This window comes from Lissotriton vulgaris, chromosome 5 (assembly GCF_964263255.1).
Source record: "Lissotriton vulgaris chromosome 5, aLisVul1.2, whole genome shotgun sequence".
In the NCBI taxonomy this organism is placed as follows: domain Eukaryota; kingdom Metazoa; phylum Chordata; class Amphibia; order Caudata; family Salamandridae; genus Lissotriton; species Lissotriton vulgaris.
Window position 1 is genome coordinate 1,287,241,711 of NC_141693.1, and position 23,794 is coordinate 1,287,265,504.

A 23,794-nucleotide genomic window follows, 5' to 3' on the forward strand; every position below is an offset into this window, starting at 1 on the left:
ATTTATCGACCTAGGGCTCCTCCTTGCTAAACGAGAGGTGACCAGGAACTGGAAGGCACGAGTTGGTCCGACAGGCAGCAGATGGCACAGTGAGCTTTTGAAGTGGGCGGCGGGGGAGAGCGCGCTGCGATATCAACTAGCTTGGAGGCAGCGTAATGAGAAGGCGCAGGAGGCCGCGTTGGAGTGGGAAATGTTGGTGCAGGCCCTCAGGGATTATTGTGCCCCCAGCGACTCTGAAGGTGAAGAAGCGACTCGCCCCGAGTCCCGGTAAACATTTGCACTGTTAGTCCTATTGCTTTCCCCGTGGGTCCCATGGCAGATCCTGTGGCGGTAGCTCCCAGGCGCTGGTGGCGGGATTGGGTGGGGTTTCTTTTGGTTAGTAGTATTTTGAGGGTGGGGGTTTTCTTTTGGGTTTATAGGCTTGTTTGGAAAAGCAGATGACGGACAGTGGATCATCCGGACCAGTTCAAGCATCCTGCTGAGCCCCCATTGCATCTCGCCGCCCGACCCCAGGGTTGTGGGCCGGATGGCTGTGTACGAAACTTACGGTGGGGGGGCAGAGGGTTTTACTATGTTGATATTGCTTGTGACACAATGCTGGTCGATATTGTAACGATTTACTAATTCCTGCAATAAAAATATATTTAAAATAAATAAAAAATAGAAGAAATACAGGTCTCGCGAGATACTGTCCTTGCGTTTTTGGTTTTACTTTGTAGACTTACCTTCCACAAGAACAAACGCTTCACTCTTGTGGCCTCCAGCTTCAAAAGTATATCTCCCGGCATGAGCATCTTCAACCTTATCAATTATCAACATGTGATCTGAGCCCTCCTTCAAAATGGTGACTGCATCCCCGGAACTTAACTGTAAAAATGGCATAAGAGATCATTTTTCCGTACAATTTTCTAATTCAAAATGAAATGTAGATCAGCAGGATCTGCTACAATGAGAATTAAAAGAACAGGGTGAAGTGGAAAAAACATGTTGGCTAGCATGACCTAATCTATTTAGTGAGACACTATAAATTAGTCAAGTAAACAGTCAATCACACTGCTACTAAATCCTCCATCAAGATAGGTATATATCCACCGATTCTTAAATGCAGATTGCTATATATATAATACATATTTAAATAACAAACCAAACCACATTCACTGAATGATGTCATGAGTGATGTCATGAGTGATGTCATTTGAGATGTCATCAGTGACGTCATCAATGATGTCACTGACCATGTCATGAAATATGTAATATGTGACATCATCACCAGTGGATTGCCGGCGCGAGAGTTACAGTTAGCACAACTAACTATAAAGGAGGAATTTCAATGGTTTTGTATGAGTGAAATATCCAGCCCTGAAACCTATGTTTTTTCAGTGAATGTCCGAGGTTTTTTAAATGATAATTCCTAGCTATAACCTGCCTGAAAATTATGGTTTTCTCAGTGAATTTCAAAGGTTTTTTAATGATAATTCCTAATTGTAATGTTCATTAAGCATATCTGTTTTTTTCTATCTTTTTTAATTATCATCCTGTTCTCAGCCTTGTAAAAACTGCAAATATTACCACTCTTCAATGTATTCCTTCCTCCAAGAAAATCACTGCAAACCACAACCACAACTAACGTTAATAATATACAAACTAGGCGTTCCCGTAGAAAAAAAACAAAAAAAACACCACTACCCCAAACTTTCAACAAAAAACCCAATCTACAATGCTACCTTAAAAAACAGGTGATAGTTCCATTTACTGCTAACAAATTAATATCAACATTTAACTAGTGTAAGGACGTCCAACTCACACCCATATTTAAAGACGAATATGTGATAGAGGTACTAATTATACACTTCCAACACCCAACAAAATCACAACACCTAGCGCCACCACCACTACAACCACCCCTCCCCCTCTACTACCTTAGAGGCAGTGCAAAACAGGACATCGGACCTTCCCAAAATAATACATCCCCTCAACAGCATACTAGCTCAATGTTCAGAGATGTGGCAATCAACTATGTATAAGGGAGGGAACGCGCACATCAACAATAATGTACACAATGCTAACACTACTGGTGATATGCTATACACAACTCACTATACAAACCAAAAACTTTTCCATGTGTAGATATACTATTGGTATGTGTAGTGTAATGCACAGTGGACTCAACCATATTATCTCAGACACTGGGTAAGATCTCGGTCATGTAGCTGTGTTCCCCCCCCCCCCTTGAAGCAGAAGGCTGGTCCAATGTATGCAACTCCAGGATAAGATTATAAATAATTAGGCTTCGCCTTGGACGTGGTTCACTTGTGCAAAGACAAAAGACTCTGCCACAGCGAAGGCCCTCACCCTGCCACGTGGCTGCCGCCATGACCATGTGCCTCCTCGATACAGGCCCATTGTGAACTCAGTGCAACAGCACTGCAAACTTATGTCTGTGTCGACTACTGCCTTCGATCTACACTGAGAACAGCAGGGTTCACAACTTCAATTCAGCTTTGGATCTACACTATGGACAGCATTGAATTAGGCTTGATTTATTTAAAGCAGAGACAATTGTACTTTATGTCCTCAGATTTTTTAAAGGATCTAACAAAAAGCATTCGTCGATGTCTGTGCCGACTACTGCCTTTGATCTACACTGCGGACAGCAGGGTTCACAACTTGAATTCAGCTTTGGATCTACACTATGGACAGCATTTAATTTAGCCTTGATTTATTTAAGGGTGAGATAATTGTACCTTATGTCCTCAGATTTTGTTAAAGGATGCGACAAAAACATTCTTCAATGTCTGTACTGACAACTGCCTTCGATCAACAGTGAGGACAGCAGGGTTCACAACTTGAATTCAGCTTTGGATCTACACTACGGACAGCATTGAATTTAGCCTTGATTTTTTTAAGGCAGAGACAATTGTACTCTATGTCCTCAGATTTTGTTAAAAGATGCGACAAAAACATTCTTCAATGTCTGTACTGACTACTGCCTTCGATCTACATTGTGACTGCTCACTATTCACGTGGAATGGCGTTTGCACATGACGCATTCCGTTAAGAAAGAGACATTGCACCAGTGCGACCCACCCAAACTATGAATCATCGCAGGGTGCGCACACGCAGAGTTCTTTAGGTACCACTAATTCACTGCACCACAAGTCATCTCCCCGTGGCCTTATTAAGGCAGAATTCACTAGGCAAAAAACATTGCTCCCAGTGCGGACCACACACCATCGCAGGTTACGTACACGCTCAGTGCCAAAGGTACTACTAACTCAGTGCGACATAATTCATCGTCACATGGCCGTATTCAGGCAGAATTCAACAGACAAAAGACATTGGTCCAAATGTGGGCCCCTGGAGCACGCATTATTGCAGGGTACGTACAAGCTCAGCGCCAAAGCTTCTACTAACTCAGTGCACCATAAATCATCGCAAAGAAGAGAGAACTGTTTTATGTCAGCACTGAGGCATACTATCACTTTTAAATGGAATTGATGCAGATTTCAATTGATGAGACATTACCCCAATTAATGTGCCTCCCCACAGACCAGGCATCATCACAGGTTACTTACACGCTAAGCGCCAAAGGTACTACTAACTCAGTACACCAAAAATCATCGCCACGTGGCCTATTAAAGCAGAATTCACAAGACAAAAAACATTGCTATCAGTACGGACTGCCCGGACCATGCATCATCGCAGGCTCCACAGAACCTTGTTGTTTCAGGTGCCACTAACTCAGTGCTGGCTGCACACATGCTAAATTACCAATACTGTGCAGCTCTACTCAACCCCACGTGGTCATGGGCTCTTGCTAACTGCTGCCTCTTGCCTACACTGCGGTCATCAGAGCTCACAATTAAATAGACTGTTGATTCATTATTTGCAGAGTACAATACCAAACTAAGTATATCACCTATCATACTATACAATATCCCTTTAAGTATGCTTCCTTCAAGAACTTCTTTTATATCAGTTATAGATTTCGTTGAATAATAAAATTCACGCTGCAAGTGCAATGGCACACTCAATGGCAGTCTATACTGCAGACAGCACAGGTCACAATTTTAACTATAATGTCCCTGAAACATACATATTTCGACAATGTATTCCATACATATTTCATCTTTTATTTCAATCGTGATTACAGATGATGCAGTCCAGTAGGCAACAGACAAAGCTTCCAGTTAAGACCGCTCGAACCACGCATCATCGCAGGGTGCTCACACACTGAGCACCAGACGTACCGCTAACTCAGTGCAGCATAAATAATCTCCACATGGCCTTATTAAGGCAAAATTCAGTTGTCAAAATACATTCTTACCAGTGCGGTCTGCCTGGACCACGCATCATCGCAGGCTTCACACAAACCGACCCTACCTTAGTACACCACAACTCATGAACCCTTTACGATAGAATTTTCTGTGTATTATTTCACATATAGTGATCCTACCTTTGTACAGCAGAAGCCATAAACCGTTTATGATTGAATATCTGTGTATGATATCATGATTACTATTCGACTTGTTACCAACAGCAACGTAATAAAATGGAGTCGAGCACACATGCCCGTACCCATTTCAACTAAGTATGGGCAGAAAATTGGTTCCGCTTACGAATTTGTGGATTTTCCGCGATTTCACGATCCGCGAATTGCGTGAAATCGCTGCAAAATCCACGAATCCGCGAGCGGGACGAATTTTGCTCAGGAAGCACTTTCCTGAGCGGCGCCTCGTTGCCTACTTGCAACTATTCTCTGACTCTGCCCGGACCCTCGAAGCAGGGTCAGAGAATAGTTACAATTAGGCAACGAGGCTCCTGTCACAAAAATTAAACCTCAGCAGGAAGCACTTACAGATATAAATAAAGCAGGTGCCGAGTTGAAGCTCAAATTCAGTAGTGTATTATAATCAGCCCAAGAATCTAGTGAGCATGGTCGATGCTAGGCAGGTGGGCTTTCTCCCCAGATCTAGTGTCTACAATTAGCTGTAAATCTTGATGGGGGTCTAGGCATCCACGAGTTTCTCGAGCGCAATTTTATTTATTTATTTATTTATTTATAGGCTTGTATAGCGCTAGACTTGACTCCCGAAGGAGTATCTCTGCGCTTAGTTCACCAACAGGCAGAAGAAACAGTGCTTTCAAGATCTGAATAAGAAAGAGACGCTGGAATTAAAACAGAAAGGTCTTCAATAATTTCCTGAAAGCTAAATGATTAGTACATAGCTTGAGGGTAGCAGGCAGTTTGTTCCAGAGACTGGGACCCAAAAATGAGAGAGCTCTACCACCCAATCTCGCCCTTCTGATGGACAGAACCTGTAGCAAACATTGATTACTAGAGCGAAGGGTGCGTACAGGATTATAGGGAACAAACTTCTCAGCCAGGTACAGAGGGCCTGAACCATAGATACTCTTATGAATAATACAACAGGTCTTACATTTTATCCGTTGTCAAATCGATAACCAATTAAGCTTTTCCAGGAGAGGACGGGAGGGAGTTCTGGGCGGGGCATTAAGAACTAACCTTGCAGCGGTATCCTGAACCACCTGCAATCTAATTAGTAAGTTGTCATTTCCTGATATTAGAAGCCCATTACAGTAGTCCAGGCGGCTAAGCACCAGAGCATGGACAAGGGTCCTTCTGGAAGCATCTGGCAATAAAGGAAACACACGCCTAAGGAGTCCAATTATATGGAAGCAAGACCAAGCTGTTTGGTTTGCATGCTCCCCTTAAAGACAGCCCTTGGTCCAACCAAACACCCAAGTTCTTTACTGACTGCTTAGGACTGGGGACGGGGCCCAGATCTAAAGGCCACCAGTCCGGCGACCACAACAATGGAGCCTCTCCAAACAGCATAACCTCGGTTTCCCCTACATTACATTGCAGGAAATTCGAGGCCATCCATTGAGACACAGCCCTCATACCTTTCGAAAAGGAATTACTTAACTGCAGCAGTCAGAGACTGGAAAGGAAAAAGCAGCTGAGTGTCGTCAGCGTACAACACAGGAATAAATCCATATTACCTCATAAGATCGGCCAGGGGGGCCACATATACATTAAACAGCATGGGACTCAATCATAAGCCCTGTGGCACCCACTTGGTAAGCTCCACAGGTGCCGAACGGAAGGATCCCAGACTGACACTCTGCGAGCAGTCAGATAGAAAGCTCTTCAGCCAGGACAGAGCCAAACCCCGACCCCAACCTCCTGCAGACGACTGAGCAAGATTTCATGCGATATCGTGTCAAAGGCTGCGGACAGGTCTAACAGCACCAGAATCACAGAGCTCCCCCTATCCTGTGACATTCTGATGGTATCAGTCACCGAGAGGAGTGCCGATTCCGTGCTATAGTTGGGCAATCCCCCTGTACTTCCAGTGACCAGCATTTACTACTTTCTCCTCTTTTGCTGCTCTGATCGGTCTCTGACCCTTTATAAACGAGAGGCATGTGAACTCGCACAGAAGCCCCGCCCATTTGGCCCCTTCCCACATGCACTAGGCTATGCAACCTCTTCCCTCCCTTTCCCCCACTGTGATGGACAGCTCACTCGAGGGACCTCGGCGCCTATGGGCGCGGTGGCAAAGTTACAGACACACATGGTCACTGAAGACAACTCTTCCGGGCCTTTATGCTGCTGTAGTGTAGGAAAAGCACGAACATTTACCCAACAAGGTAGCACTTACTGATTTCTCCTTATCTGCCGCTCTGATCGGTCTCTGACCTTTATAAACAAGAGGCATGTTAACTCCCACAGAAGCCCGGCCCCACACACACTAGGCTATGCAACCTCTTCCCGCCCTTTCCCCCACTGTGATGGGCAGCTCACTTGAGGGACCTCGGTGCCTATGGGCACGGTGGCAAAGTTACAGACACATGTGGTCACTGAAGACAAATCTTCCGAGCCTTTACGCTGCTGTAGTGTAGGAAAAGCACAAACACTTACCCAACGAGGTAGCACTTACTGCTTTCTCCTTATCTGCTACTCTGATCGGTCTCTGACCTTTATAAACAAGAGGCATGTGAACTCGCAGAGAAGCCCGGCCCCACACATACTAGGCTATGCAACCTCTTCCCGCCCTTTCCCCCACTGTGATGGACAGCTCACTCGAGGGACCTCGGCGACTATGGGCATGGTGGCAAAGTTACAGACACACGGGGTCACTGAAGACAACTCTTCCGGGCCTTTACGCTGCTGTAGTGTAGGAAAAGCACGAACATTTACCCAATGAGGTGGCACTTACTGCTTTCTCATCATCTGCTGCTCTGATCGGTCTCTGACCTTTATAAACAAGAGGCATGTGAATTCGCACAGAAGCCCGGCCCCACACATACTAGCAGCCTCGGATTGGTAACGCAGGCATTCGGGCAATGCCCGAGGGGCCGGTGCCTGAGTTCCTGCTGTGGGGTGCTTTTTTGAGCAGCCTGGGGCCGATTTGGGCGGTGTCTCTATTTTTGCAAAACAGCCAGCGGCCCGTGGGTGGCTGAGTGGCCTTAGTGCAGCAGATGGGCGCTCATTACCACCCTCCCTCGCCACAAACACCGCCGATCCCCCACCCCCGGTTTAGCAACAGGCAGAGGTATCACTCCCTTTGTCTCGCTAGGCGGCCCATTAATGTGTGCACATACTGAGCGAGGCAGGGGGCCTCAGTAGAAGTGGCCTCACATGTTTTCAAGTGTGTTTCACTAGTGTAAACTAATGCGTGCATTTTTTTAAATCCCCCCTCCTTCTTTTTAATGCAATCACGCTGAAGCAGTGATTTGAGGAAAGGCATTATGCACATGGGGGCCGATTTTGTGTGCCCGGTCTGATTTTCAGTCCCAATCCGACCCTGCATACTAGGCTATGCAACCTATTCCTGCCCTTTTCCCCACTGTGATGGACAGCTCACTCGAGGGACCTCGGCGCCTATGGGCACGGTGGCAAAGTTACAGACACACGTGGTCACTGAAGACAACTCTTCCGGGCCTTTACGCTGCTGTAGTGTAGGAAAAGCACAACGTATTTAACCAACGAGGTAGCACTTACTGATTAGCTAGTAGAAAGCACTCCAGTTGAGTATAGTGCAATTGCCAAAAAATCCGCGATTTTGCGGGGAAATCAGCGAATTCGCAGATTTATTTGCGAATTCGCGAACCGCAAATTCGCAAAATTCGCCCAGGCTTAACTTCAACTATCTATCTGTGTATTTATCATATTTGTAAAATGCTACTCCTGCTCCCTACCACATTATATTGTGCTGTAAACAGCGTATACAACCATCTTACCTCTGCCAGTAACAAAAACTTCGATTATATAACTTTCTCTCACTCATTCTACAAATACCTACGTACAAACTGGATCACTGCAATACTGCAAACAAAGTGTATAGCAAATTTATAAGTGTGTGCTATTGCTCGATTTTTTATATTTTTGTTTAGCATATTTATATAGCGCAAAGTCGATCCAAAACTATATCAGCAATTTACATGAGCACCGTATTTACAGTACATTTTCAGGCACGCATAGATTACGTCAATTCTATACAATAACAGGATGTGGACGCTACATGGCCCAGATTTCCATTGTAGTGATTTCTTAGTTCCAGGCCTAGTTGTCAGAACAGCACACACACACACACACACTCCCTCATTGCTAGTATACACCCACACCACACCCATCCAGTACAGGCGTCACAACACACGTGACCCTACCAATAAAAAAGTCAGGCGCACATGCTCTATGCCATTTTAGAGTTGCTCCCATCGCAAGCGCTGTGATGGCCCGTCCTAGTGGTTCAGACACCTCATGTAGGCCCGAACTACCAAACAGGTGGGCCAACTACCATGTGCGTGGCCTCTTTGTTCACTGAGTTCATGGTACTGCAAGGACTGCGCAGGTGAGGAACCTGCGATGATGATGATGATGATGGGTGCACAAGTATGTCCTTTCCCATAGCGATATCAAGACTCAGCACCAAATGTGAGACTTCTTGGTGGCAGAGTGGGACTGCATGATGTAGAACGTCCATGAAAAGGTGAGCAGTGAGCCCTTGGTGCGCAGCGGAGGGAGTAGATGGGGTACAGCAGTCTGGATACAAAAAGGCGACGCAGCGATTTAGGCATGTGCAGTCCTATATACCATATCTAATTGCATTTGTATTGTTTTTTCCTATAGCAGGAAAGTTTTTATAGTCGGTCAAATATCCGTCGCTCGGGATGATTGAAACCACGTGTATCACTGCGCACCACTTGTTTTCTATAACCGGATGGAAAACATTACTACTTCACTAATTCTTCATAAATCGAAGCCCATTAAACAAGTTGGAACTGTACAAATAGTTGTATTTTTAATGCAGGAGGAAAGGTGTGTGAAAGGGTGATGTTATTCTACTCCACAAGATAGTGGCAATTACCAATCGTAACATCTTTCTTGTACTATCTTTTAGAGGAGGACCTTCAGGGTGCACTATGTCCCGGCACATGGTGGAAGACACACCGGTGATAGAAAGGTGAGCTGCGAATATTCTTTCAAGTCACTCTCTCACTTCCTCTCTCCTTTGATAAACAAATGACGCACAATTTTTTCTTCCTTTTTCTCTAACCGTTTGTGTTTCACAAATTGGCGTACCCCTCCCCCGCCAACACCTCCAAAGCTCAATGTTTGTGGATTCTGCGATGATGCGTGGCCATCGGAACAACGCGTAAGAAGGCTGCTTCGACACGTGGTGGACCCTCTTTAAATCACGCCAATGGCACAAGGTAAGCAAAGAAGCTTGTTTCGGAAGCATTGAGAAGTCACCTGTGGGATGAGAGAGTGGATAGTGTGCAGCAACTTGACTGCGTACGAATGTACAATCACCTCCGGGCAGTGGGAGTGGATAGGTTGCAACAGTCTGGGTGCGCAAGAAAGGGCACTCACCTCCGGACACTGGGAGTCAATGGGATGCAACAGTCTGGGTACGCAGTAATGAGAACTCACCGCTATGCAGTGGGAGTGCATGGGTATAGTACTCTGGGAGAAAAAGAGCGCACAGACACCCCTTGCAGTGGGAGTTGATGTAATATAGTACCCTGAGTGTGCAAAGGCATAACACAGAAATATACGTGTGCAGTTGTATGTACTCTGCTATTACTAACTCTATACTATCTTTCAGGTCACTAAGCTTGAGGGTGCACTATGAACCGGCATGTGCTTGGACACACACCGGAGGCAAAAAGGTAAGCTATGAAGATTTTCTCCAGGATCAACAGTACCTCTCCTGCTCCATCTATTACTTTCTCTCTCTCACACTTTCAATGTTGTTTTTTCTCTATTTCTCTCTCTCCCTCTCTCTCACACTATTTCTCTTTCTCTTTTCAAGTTATGAAAACTGCTGTCCACTCTGCAGATAAATAAATCAAGGCTGAATTTAATACAGTCTGCAGTATAGAACCAAAGCAGAATTTAAGTTGTGAGCTCTGCTAAAAGCAGTGTTTGCAAAAGGTAAGCAGAGCGGCCTAGATACACAATGCCTCCAATTAAACGTGCTGCAAATAAACAATATTGTCCTGCATAATGACGTGATCTCTCACCTAATTCGGTCTCATCTCTGAATCATTTTAAAGACCTGCTGGACCATACTGTAGATCTGACCAAGCAGGCACTTCCCTACAGACACCTCTTCAGCGCGGGCCTATGAGAGGGGTGGGATGTATCAGGCACACTGCACACGTGGAAATAAGCAATATTGCCAAGTGTTATGTTAATTTGTGATCTTTGACCTCATTCAGTCACAACTCTGTCTCGTTTTAAGTACCATCTATACCATAAGATAGGCCTAAGCCTACAAGCAGCATTGCCCTACAGACTCCTGTTGAGGGTGATAATGTGGGAGGGGTAGGGTGCACTACCCTGAGTGTGCATATGAGAAAAGACGATCTTGCCTTTCGTAAAGATGTAATCTCTCACCTCATTCAATCACATTGATCTAATGTTAATGACTTATGTTTAATTTTTGTTTTGCAGGATACCTGCACTGCTACCACTGGAGTCCATCTCACATTTTGTTTATTATACTGTTATGTTAAAGTTACGTTTCTATTTATTTATTTTTGTTTTAATAAAAGTTAATTTAAAAAAAATGAATGTATACGTCTTCTTTTTCTGACAACATTCACTATTATTTAGTGTGATAATCATATGCTTAGAGAAGATTTAAAAAGTCAAAAGTAGAAATGATGTTTATAACTGGAAGTATAATACCAAGGCTAACGGTGATTAATGGTTCCTATGGAAAAATTGTAAAAGTCCAGTTTGGATTAGCAACATTGTGTGGTGAACTTGGGACCTGTGTGCTCAGTTAACTGTTCCATGAACTGTTACCATGGTAACAGGCAGTAAGCAGTTTGGGGGTAGTGTTAAAAGGTACTGGCTGTACAGAAGCTGTTATATTTACCCAGGATCCTCTACATGACAGAGGAGAAACAAACAGAGACAACAGAACACTGTGTACGTTAGGAGCAAAAGAAGTACACAACTCTTCTAAGGGGCTCGAGGAATAGCCACTTACGTTATAAAACCCCATGTACAATTTGCCTACTCTGTACTCAACAATGGGCAATTCCTTATCGATCACAATCAGACACTGTTGCTTCACGATTCACAGTGTGCACTTCACTAAATACTTCGTGCCTATTTAAATAGGAGACCAGACTGTCAACATTCCAAAACTTAGGGTCATATTTACAAGTACGGTGTTAAAATTATCGCTGCTTTAGCAACAGCAAACTACAGCTAAAACTGCGATAATGGACTTCAAAATCCTTTGTTGTCTTACCAGAAGATTTTTTCTACACTGCTGTTTCCTATGGCAGGGTGAGAGCCGAGGCTCCCGCCCTGCCATAGCAAACTTGGTTTGCATTTTGAAAGAGAGAACACGAAAACCTACTCTCTCTTTTAAAATGCAAAGCAGAATGCTTTTCTCCAATATTAGCAGGTCCCCATGTGGAAAAGTAATGGTGGCTTCCGAAGGACGCAGGGAGCTGACTGGGACTGTAGGGACATTGGGCCTCCACCCACAGTCTCCAACGTTGTATTTACGCCCATGGGATGGGATCCTGAGGAAGAATAAAAATTAGTAGTATGTGACATTTTTTTTTCAGTAAAATTAGGAGTCTGTAACGGGCATATTTAAAAGGACACCGTTAAAATGTTCTGGTGTAAACCTGGGCTTCTATTGGAATTCTCCCAAATTTCAAAAGCCTATTATTAAGCCCATTATGTCCGCTTTAACAGGACTTTCCTAACGCTAAAGCGAAGACAATTTTAACGTTTGTAAATATGCCCCCAATAAAGCGAGAAATAAAGCGATAATTCATGTTCGCAAGTGAAAAGATTGTTAATATAAGTCTGTGGACTTAACATATCAATCCACCTCGCATATTAAACATGCTTAAGTCTACTTCAGAACAGTTGTTATGATTTGACATAAACCTCAATTAGCAAGAGTTTTGCTATCAGTCGTAAAATCCAGGGCTGCCTTGTAAATACAACGCTGTTGTCATACCTCCCTCTTCCATGTTCTATTATCATATGAACACCTACCTTGCCACTGGGAACGCCTACATTGCAACTCATTGGAGATACGAGGTGAATCGTTAGCAAACCCGTTGCTAACATGCTTTAATGTATCTTAGCGTCGCCTAGTAAATTTGGCGATTAATTTTCATCGCATTTTTTGCTTTTTTTTAAAAATTGCAGCAAAATGGCACTTGTTGATATGCCCTCAAGTTTGCTGTGACAGAGAGGGGAACCTCGACTCCCGCCCTGCCATAGCAAACAGCAGTGTCCCGGGGGTAGGCACCCCAAGACACAGCAGGAGCCACTCCTGGGGGGTGGTGTTCCCCAGTGTACTCGACTGCTCCAGAATAGGGGCCACACGGCCCCCCTCCCAAATTATAAAAGACCCGGAGGGTGGTAATCCCCGGGGCTTAGACGGATCTTTGTGCTCCCACACCCATTTATTTTGTAGCACCGAAGAATGGTGGTCCCTGGGCTACGGGGTCTCTCTGGACCCCCTTCAAATGTAATATTTTAGACCCTGGGATTTGTCCCTCGCAGGTAGCTAACTTTTAATTAAACACAGGAGCCTGCGCTTCGTTTTTATTTACGGCGGATCCATGCACAAATAAAAAAATTTTTTTTTTTTAGGCGCTAGGGGTCCTTGTGGGACCCCCTAAGCAGGTAAGCAGGTCTAGAGGGTCAAGATATTTCTAACCGGCCCCCTTTATACGTTTTGAACACTTGTTTCACATCTTGGTTTCTAGATCCTCACTTCTAACAAGGCACAAAATGGCAGCCAACACTTCCTGGTTTCGAATGTTGACAACCACTTGACAGCCTATTAGCATTCAGCGCGTGATTGGGGCGGTGTGCAAAAGGCACAAGTCTGAGCCAAGGACTACCTCTTTGCCAAATTTGGTGTAATTCCAATCAGCAGTTCGGGTTGTAGCCACGATGAACGGGTCCTATGGAAAACTGCATGGGGAAAACACGTTTTGGGGCCCCCTTTTTTCTCGGCCCTCGCTTCACGATTCACCCCAAGACTTTCAGGATAGCAGCGGACCGGAGCGCCCCACTAGTTTTGAGAATTTCACGAAGATTCGTCAACCGGCGCCAAAGTTATTCCAAAAAGAATGTTGCGGATTTCCTATGGAAAGTAGGTCCTAACTATAACTACCTACTGGCCACTATATATATAAATTTCCAAATACTCCTTCCCAGTAGCGCCTTTTCCCAAATGCGCGAAGAAAGAGCACGGACCACTAGAGTCTTGTTAAAATGCAATGTTTATTCTCCCAAACAAGTGCAGCTGCCATTTCGCGTTTCATCCCTCCCAGGGGACTTGATCACATGATGCACTTCAAACCTTAACATTTTTTTTATATATGGTTAACTTTTTTCATTTTCTGCTTTTTTCACATCACGTGATTGTGTTATAAAGTGACAGGTGTCTAGCTACAACAGGTAAAGTCATAAAAATAGAAGAGGTAATGTTCGATCTCGCAGTTCCTGTCCTAGTCAACAAACCCTTATTGGTACAGCATATTCACTTTTTAGGTTTCGCCTGTCGAAAGCTGCGCAAGCAGCGTTTCGCGCAGGCGAAACTTAATGTTAGAACAGTATGGGAGACTTGAACCTGCCCCTTCTTCCATTGACTAGCTCTATAAATGGAGGCTAGCCATTGGAAGACATCGTTGTCAATCACTTTTTCCCGTTCAGAACGCGAATCGTGGGTGTTTCTGACTCTTTTTTTAAGTCCCGCCCCTTGTTGCCGTGTGTCCCGGGCTGCGCTGTGATTGGCTGCCGGCCCGGGACACCCCGTGACGTCATTCCCCGGGCCGCACTGTGATTGACTGCCGGCCCGGGACCTGACTTGTTTTGGATCCATTTCCCGGCGCAGACACAGGCAGGCAGAAGCACTGGTACAGGCTATCAATGCCGGCAGCACGAGGCTGGTTTCTAAGTGCCCTCGATGATATGCGGAGCAACGGAAGTTACATTTGCCTGTTTAAAAGAAAATACAGCAATCTTAGGCCCTCGGGTGTTTTAATGTCAATGGGTAAAATGAGAAACCTTGCTACATGATAACCAGTGTATGTAACTGTCCCGGACAGCCTACAAGCATTTGAGCCAAAAACAGGTTTTATTTCAGAGAGCCTTGCATCGCTGCTTGTACAATTAGTAAATCACCCCGTTCTTTCCCGAGCTGTGCAGGACTGGGTGGGCCTCTTTGCTTACATCCAGCGGCAGCAGCCGTTTTGAGCTCTGGGGAGCTCGGTCCGCGGTACACAGAGGTGAGTGAGTGAGGCCAGGGATGTAGAGGAACGTGGATAACCTCCAACCCGGTTTGAAAGTGGTTTGTTCGGTCCCTTCTAGAGTGGGATTGATTGTTTCTTAGATTGTGAGGTCAGTTCTCCATAGACAGCGTTCCTCCTGGGAGGTTCTACACTGCGGTCTAGGGCTCTCAACAGCTCAGCATGTTAAAGTTGCCACTTATCCCCCCCTTCCCGACCCTTCGAGAGCTGGTCAGCGAGCTCCCAGGAAGTATCATTTCCTTTCAATGGCTTGTGCTTTAGGTTTTTAAGTCGGTAAGAGAGCAGTGTGGGTTAAAGCAGCCGTGGTACAGGTCTGTGCTGAACTTAAAGTCTCCACATTCCATTCAAGGGTGGTGGATTCTACTTTTCGTCATTTTGGGGTTAATGAAATGAGTGCGTGAGACTTGGATACCAGTAACAATTGCCCTTGTACTGCAGATATTGTTATTTCCAAAGAGATAAAGAACAGAATTACTCGTGATAAAATGTTTTTTTTTTAATAACTTGTTTTAAATGGACAGCATTAGATGCATTGCAAACAGAAAAATCCCAATAGATTTTCAGCCCATACTTAAAATGCTAACTAGTAAACTTCAAGTCCCATAGTGCAGCGTAGCTGTTGGCTAACTCTGCGACGCATAACGCGAGGATACTTGGCAGCTATGGTCACCCGAGGTAGCACAGCAAGCAAGAAATCATCTGAGGTCAGTACGAAAGTCAGTTTCAGAGGTGTGGTTAGAGGTACTGGGGGTGTAGTCAAGACACAAGGCGATGAGAGGACTCACCGGAGGAAAGCGAACAAGTCAGTGGCAGAACCGGAATTATTTGAAGCACAAATAAATGCACATGTAGTCACAAAGTCAGCGACAGAGCCAAAGTTACATGTGCACAGAGGGTAAATATTTTCCTATGGGAAACAGGGTCAGTGGCAGAGTCGGGGTTAGAATGGAAACAGGCAGAGGTAAAACCTGCCTGAAGTCACACAAGGAATCAATGTGCGAAAGGAAAAGCTCAGCTCGCTGCAGCCTTTGTCTGCTGCTGTGGGCAGCTCCAGTGCTCGGTCTCTGTTTTTTCTAGGTGCGCCCTATCTCTCCCACCCCCGCCCGAGGTCTACCCTTATTACCGGTAACCCCGAAATGCCCCACTAGCCCAGGCGTGACTCGAGTGGCAAGCGAAGGCCCGCAAGGTTTTCCAGAGATACCCTAAGAGACCTGAGTGTTTCTTTGAGATCAGGCGCCTTTGAATCTGAAACTCGTTAATGTTCTGCTAGATTGTTTCTTGCTCTGCTCCTGTGCCCCCCGCCCCCCCCACACACCAGTAAGCCTGTCGGGGTTTTCCATGTGTAATTTATTTGGGGAGGGCTCTGTTTAAATTCCCTCTAGTTAAACATTTTTGTGAGGGAAAACCCGTCTGAACAGGAATGACCTGTTTCCCCAGTTTAGTGCCCCGAGGTACTGAATATCACCCCACGTAGAGATTGACTGGTTGTTCGCTTGTTTGCCCTGCTATCGGATAAACTGTTGGGAATAGTTTAGAGGCTGGCGTGGAACACACTACAAAACCGCCACTTTGTTTTCGTTTACACTGTGGCTAGAGGTCTGCCACTCTGCTATTCAAAATGTACCCAGTCAATACATACATGAACACTTCGAATGTAACACAAACCTAACCCACTAGAAGTAACTTAACGATTCCTACTGTCCTCTCTTGAGCACCAATATACAATTTCGAAGGGTCTAAGGAAAAATTATCATTGAGGATTTTATTGGGAAAAAGGGGAGGGTCGGCGCCAGACTTCACACCTGGCACAGTCTGAAGGCTGAACGGATTGTGACTTACGCGTCCAAGATGGGAAAAAAACTGCAGGGGGCCCTAGTTTGGGCAGCTGGGAAGGCAGTGTGTCAGTGTGCAGAATAAGCAGTGTGTGAGTATGCAGGGTGAGCAGTATGTGAGTGTCCAAGGCCAGCAGTGTGGGAGTGTGCAGGATGAGCAGTGTTTGAGTATGCAGGGTGAGCAGTATGTGAGTGTCCAGGGCCAGCAGTGTGGCAGACCACCACATTCACCACCACCACATCCACCACCACCACATCCACCACCACCACGTCCACCACCACCACGTCCACCACCACATCCACCACCACCACGCCCACCACCACCACGTCCACCACCACCTCCACATCCACAACATCCACCACCACCACATTCACAACATCCACCGCCACCACATTCACCACAACATCCACCACCACATCCACCGCATCCACCACAACCACATCCACCACCACCACATCCACCACCACCACCACATCCACCACCACCACATCATCCACCACATCATCCACCACATCATCCACCATATCATCCACATCCACCTCCACCACATCCACCTCCACCACATCCACCACATCCACCAGCACCACATCTACCACAACCACCACCACATCCACCATACCCACCACCACATCCACCACACCCACCACCACCACATCATCCACCACCACCACATCCAACACCACCACATCCACCAGATCCACATCCACCACATCTATGTGTGTGTGTGTGGCTCTATGTGTGTGTGTGTGGTTGCAAATGCAATAGGTCTGGCATTTGCGAGAGATTAAGCAATTGGCATTGTAAATGACAATGCCATTTATTTATCTGTTTTCAAAACCAACACATAAATACAAATGTTGTCATTTACAATGCCAATAGCTCTTATTTTTGCAAAGGCGAGACCGTTGCATTGTAAATGCTTGTTCAGTATTGGCTCCAATGCTTGATGAGCATAACGTTTGTGACACCAGATATAAATAAATAAATAAATAGATATATCGATGTACAACTTCTTACAGTGAAAAATACATGTACATACTAATGCATATTCAATATATGTATATGCTCGCATTGAGGACACAGCGGAGGATGTTGCAGGCAGCAGAGGGGCATACGAACAAAAGCAAACCACGCGCTCCAGAAGGCAGCGGGGCATGGACAGCCACATCGGCACGCCCCCCCACAGGTGCTCTTATACCTCTTGGGTTTCCCGCTCCGCGGGAAACGCTCACATTGAGGACATAGCGCAGGATCTTGGAGGCAGCAGAGGGGCATATGAACAGGAGCGTACCAATTGCTCCAGAAGGCAGTGGGGCACGGACAGCCACATCGGCACGCCCCCCCACAGGTGCTCATATACCTATCGCGTTTCCCACTCCGCGTGAAACGCTCGCATTGAGGACACAGCGTAGGATCGTGCAGGCAGCAGAGGGGCATACGAACAGGGGCGTACCACGTGCTCCAGAAGGCAGTGGGGCACGGACAGCCACATCGGCACGCCCCCCCACAGGTGCTCTTATACCTCTCACGTTTCCCGCTCCGTGGAAAACGCTCGCATTGAGGACATAGCGGAGGATCTTGCAGGCAGCAGAGGGGCATACGAACAGGAGCGAACCACGCTCTCCACAAGGCAGCGGGGCATGGACAGCCACAGCGGCACGCCCCCTCACAGGTGTATTAATACAACATCCTACTGTCCATCCCGCGGTACGCGCACGGTTGCGGGCCGGGAGAAGCCCGGGACAAGGGCGGGACCATCTGTGGCGGGACGGGGCCCCCCTCTTCGACACCTGGACCAGGACACTTTATAGAAGGTCAGTGCCAATAGTGATTATTAAGCTCTATGCTACAGGGGTATGGCTGTCAATGGAGTCGAAAGGGGGCGGAAGTCCACCGCAGGAGTTGTTGTTGGAACCATAGACCAGTTCCTAATTAGGGCTACCTCTGTCTCACAAAGGGAAATTGAACTTACAGAAAAACGCTTATCTATGGACCAATTATTCAACAAATGATCCTCCTTGGGAACTATTGCTCCAGCCCCATCTCCTCAACCAACTTTGGATGTAATTCTAACATTGCCACCACCGGTAATACAAATAGAGCCCAGAACTACATCGGGCACATCGGTGAGCGAGGCCAATACCTTGAAGGAGGTTGCGGTGATGCTGCACAGCCCACCAGTGAACAGGGCCCCTTTGAGTCCATACAGGAAACAACTCCCCCCAACTCTCATTGCACCAGATCCGGCCAGTCTGCCAGGTCAATTATGGTGGCCAACTCAGGGTTAACAAGTAAAGTTCCTGACCCAGCAACCAAAAGAAAACGTGGAGGAATCGCCTTAACTAACAAGGGTACTAAAAGGCAGAAATGCTCTACAAAGGACGATGGACCGCCTGAGGTCGACCTAGCTGGCCAGGTTCCTGGAACAGACAAGTCAATAATAGAAGTTGATGAAGCCACGACACTACCAGAGCAAGGTGGGGACTTTTGGGTTCAGATGGAGCAGATATTTATACAGTCATGCCTCCCTATTCACAAAAGACTGGACTCTATTAAAAAAAGACTGTCCTGTCTTGAATTATTATGTATACCTAAAGCGGGAGGGATGGCCAGGGAGAACTCGGAGAAGGCCAGTAATGACCCAAGTACATATGGGCCAAGTCAAACAGGTTCTCTGAATTTACCTTTGGGGGATATTTCCGGGGAGAGGGTACTAGCCATACACTGTAATCCAGTAGCTACACCATTAACTCTCCTGCTGGCGACAACGCCAATAATCTCCCCAACTAATACTAGGAATATGGGGGGAAAGAGTAAAAGTGTCGGCAGCAGCCATGTATCAGGAACTAAGCAGGCTACAAATTCGGGCCTGGGGCCTAGATCACTGGGCCCCAGTAGGCCCCAGTTGCTGCTCCTAGCCCTGCCCCCGGGGTCAGCCCCATTCGTGGTGGTCCTTGCTGGGGTCCCGTCCCTGAGTTTGGATAAAGTTGAAAACTACAGGGACCTCAAAAATAAATGTACATACTGGCTGACTCGTTACAGACCTCTTTCGGTTGGGGGAGCCAGTGAAATTCTATTTGCTAGATGAATAGATTGGGTGGGGCCAGAGAGAAGAACATAGATGGGGATTGCATTGTAATTAATTTTAGGGACAATAGGACAGTTAGGCATATTTGTAATCTGAACCCAGGTTTCCCAGATACCTGCATCAAAGCACTGCCATTGACCTACTTTTATCCAGGCATTTATAAGAGCTGCGTGGAGCATAGGAGGGTGGGGATAAACCAGATGGGTGAAGACAACCGAGAAGACTATCCTATATCAGGAAACCCAAACTGGGACAGGCCACTGCATAGCCCAATGTAATTCGACAAGTTTTCCAACTACAACAGATATAATGATCTGGATTCTGTCGACTGACTAACTAAACTAAACAAGTCCCCGGTATATACAGTAGGATGCAAAAATATGCTGAAAGTAAGAGCTAACTTCCAGCATATGAAGCATCTCCTTGTCGCAAATACAACTCGGGCTCAGGAAAGTCCATTAGGGGATAGAAACTGTATAATTAGTGGTCATCTTTAGAGTAGGACTGAAGGTGACATGGGGATTTGTGGCACAAAGTCTAAAGATTTAGGGACTATGGGAGATTGCCACGTGGGCGAAAAGTGGGCCTTCCAGAGTCTGCAGGTTGGGCACGCAGACCATCCGATCCTGGTGTTAGCAGAAGTCTATCCGAAAGGGAGAACAAGGGAAGTGCCAACATAATTTCATGGAATGTGGCTGGGCTGAAAAACAAACTAACCGCAGATGACTGTGGGCTGTTCATGGATAAGCACGATATCTGCCTTATACAGGAGACGTGGGCCATGAACGACTACCAGCAAGAGGGGTTCGCCACATTTAACATCCGTGCAACAAAAGGCAGTAGAGGGAGACCATCAGGAGGGCTCAGTATATGGGTAGAGACTCATCTAGGAGTTATGGCTAAGCAGGTGTCAGTCAATTCCCCAGACATTTTATGTGTCCTATTGACACTTCGGGGGAACAAACACTTAGCCATAATTAATATTTACTCCAGACCAACACAGAGCGGTCAGGAGTCCCTGGTTATTAAACAGCTAAGGGAGTTTGTTAAGTCACTAGGCCCTGAGGTTGGTATAATTATGGGGGTGATTTCAATTGCCAATTTGAACCCCTCAGTAATTTAAGCACTGAGGAACCTGATGAGGAAAACAAATATTGGAATATACCGGAACCCTCAATCCCTATAGTAAAAGCATGGGCACCGTTGGTACTGCAAATTCTCTCCCTTACACTCTCCCTATCAGTAAGGCCCTGTAATGGCCGTTTAAAATCAGACAGGCCCAGAAATGTGACCATCAACAGAGCAGGCCAATCTTTGATCATTGATTATATCATGATCGAATGTAGGTCATGGGATAATATTCAGGACTTTAGGATCGCTCATCGGATGATAGCGATCATAACGCACTGGTAATGTCCCTGAAGCCCGGGAGTTGGGGAATGAGGAACAATGATTCTGAGACCATTCCCCCTCTCTATCCCCTTCTCCATAATAATAGGAGGAGAGTTAAATGGCCTTATATTGCGGGCTCCCCTAACCGGCAGTCCGAAATATACCGCCAAGTCTTGCCTTACCTTAGTGACATGGCGGGGGTGGGGTCTGAGGGGGCCGCAGTTGGGCTGGATAATAAGCCAGAAGAAATCCATCAACAGCTAGCCTCAATATTGCTAGAAGTTTTTTTTCCACTCCAGGTGTGCAAAGAAAGAGCGCCTAAGACCCATCCCTGGTATACTGCTGAATGCCGAAAGCTAAAAAAAGAGAGCTAGTCAAAGCAAAAGATAGATTTCGAATCAATTGGTTAGGGTTGAACACACATTTATGAGAGAGTTGTTTGCCCTACGCGGTAGTACTCCACTGGTCCCACTCAGACTTGATCTTGGTCTGCTCCCAGTGGAAGAGGAGGCTGCCCTGAGACCTTTAACTTACTGGAGAAGACTCTGGTCTGTCCAAGAACTCGCCTTGTACCGTGCAGATTTCAAGGAGGTTTGGGGGTCTTTGAGGTCAAATAAAGTCCCCTGGCTTTCACATATTAAGGACCTCTGCGTACGTTTTGGTGTTTCTGGACTATGGGAATCTCCTGAGACAGTTTCCTTGACTATAGCCAGATTTGACCTTGTAAGAAGGTATAGGTCTAACAACTTGCTGGCCTTGCATGCTAGTACGGCTCAAGGGAGACTAACTTGTGAATTCCTCAATGCAAAAACAGATTACAGGAAGGAGGATTTCCTCGATAAGATCTGTCCTGCCCAAGCCAGTAAGCTGTATCTACAACTTAGAATGGGTAGCTTGCCATTAAGGTCAATGACATGTAAATGGGATGTAAACAAACGTACCCAGTGCCCGGCGTGTGAATATCCACTAGAAAATGAAAGCCATGTATTTTTCTTTTTTCCAGCATATGTGCTGTCTCGAAAGAGGTGGATTAAACCCATCTGCAGGAATTTGGGGTTTCGAGAATGTCATCACGCGATTAGAGTACTAAAATACGACACTCACCCACCAGTTGTCTTTGCTGTTTCCCGTTTTCTAAATAGTATGTGGATTAAGCGCAGAACCTTCTTGATGAGTTAATTCTAGAAGCTATTCCTCTTTGCAATAATCGTTTCTGAATCACTTGATAACTACTTTGAAAGTTTAATTCTTTTTTAATCATGAATATTCTTACTGTATGTATGTGTATATATATGAAATGAGCTTTTAACTTATTTAAAATGGATTTTTTTATTGTTCACTTTGTTTTTACTATGCACTTTTAAGACTCTTTGTGGTCGAAATAAAGTTATCAATGAATGAATATATACACAGTACCACAGTAATAAAATCAGTGCATAAATGCATACGGTTGGTTTGCTGATTGATTCAATCTTGGTATAAATAACTCAAATCATGGTGCTCATCAGCCTCCATATGCCCAAACTTAAAAAGCTTTTAGACTTGGGAAACTCCTAAAACCAATTCTTTTTACGGTTTGTCAGTTGCTACTTTATGTGTAAATGTATAAAACGTGAAAGTGGCATGTGCAAAACATTTGTTTTTGATTTATTTAAAAAAAAAATGTTAAACTGTAAAAACGAGTGAAATTAAAAAGTCTGTTCATCCTTTTGTGGGAATGCTTTCGGCGGACTTTTTTATCTTGGTTTTGGAAATCTGCATAATCTAAGTGCGTTTAGAACTAAATGGCATTTGAGTCAGGACTGGGACTGTTTTGGACATTTATGTTGTTTGTGTAAATTTACATTAATTTGAATTTAAGTGTATAGACTGGCATGCAATTCTTCCGAAATGTTTAATCCTTTGGGATGCTTGGTGTCAAGGTTCAAGCTCAATTGCATCTCCAATCTCCGGAGTGCCTTTTCTCAGTCCCCTGCCCTTTTGTTAATGGGGATTGAATCTATTAGACATATTTCAAGTCCTTTGGGTTACCGTCATGCCTCTCATTGAAATGGCCGGCCACAGGATAAGCTTGATCATTGTTTTTGATGGCTCGTATGTGCTGGAGCACCCTTTTATGCCCTTGTAAGATGGTACTCCCAATATATTTTAATTTACAAGGGCACGCCAGCACATTGACCACATTGTCCTTTTTGCAGTTTAGTGTTTTGTCTATATTTCTGTCTTGGAGACCAAAGAGAGTTGTGTAACTTGTCATAGATACCCCATGTTGGCAGGCTTTGCACGTTTTACATTTAAAAAATCCTAGTCTCTGACTTAGCCAGGTACTTTGGCTGAAGGGCCGCATGGATCGCTTTGACTAAGACATTCTTCATAGAGGTGCCTATGCTGTAGGTAATAGCAGGTCTCTTGGGGACTGAATTTCCGATTATTGGATCTTGGCGGATGAGATTGCAGTTTTTTCTGATTATGTTTCTCACCGCTCCTTCTTGGCGATTGTATTTTAGAATAAATCTAAATTTCTGTGGTGTATCAGCTTAATTTTCCGTGATGGGGTTCTGTTTGAGAAGGGTCACCCTGTCTTTTTGATTGCTTTTGATCAGGGCAGTAGTTAAACATTTTCCGCTATAACCCCTCTTC

General features: G+C 45.5%; 1 protein-coding gene across 1 annotated transcript in view; it reads right to left on the reverse strand.

The window, feature by feature from the left end:
• The window catches only part of IGFN1 (immunoglobulin like and fibronectin type III domain containing 1), a 343,105-nt gene that overhangs the window by 99,619 nt on the left and 219,692 nt on the right, over positions 1–23,794 (reverse strand). Inside the window, exon 13 of the mRNA XM_086923163.1 lies at positions 726–867. Coding sequence (XP_086779289.1) covers positions 726–867 — 142 coding nt within the window. The remainder of the gene's footprint in view (positions 1–725; positions 868–23,794) is intronic.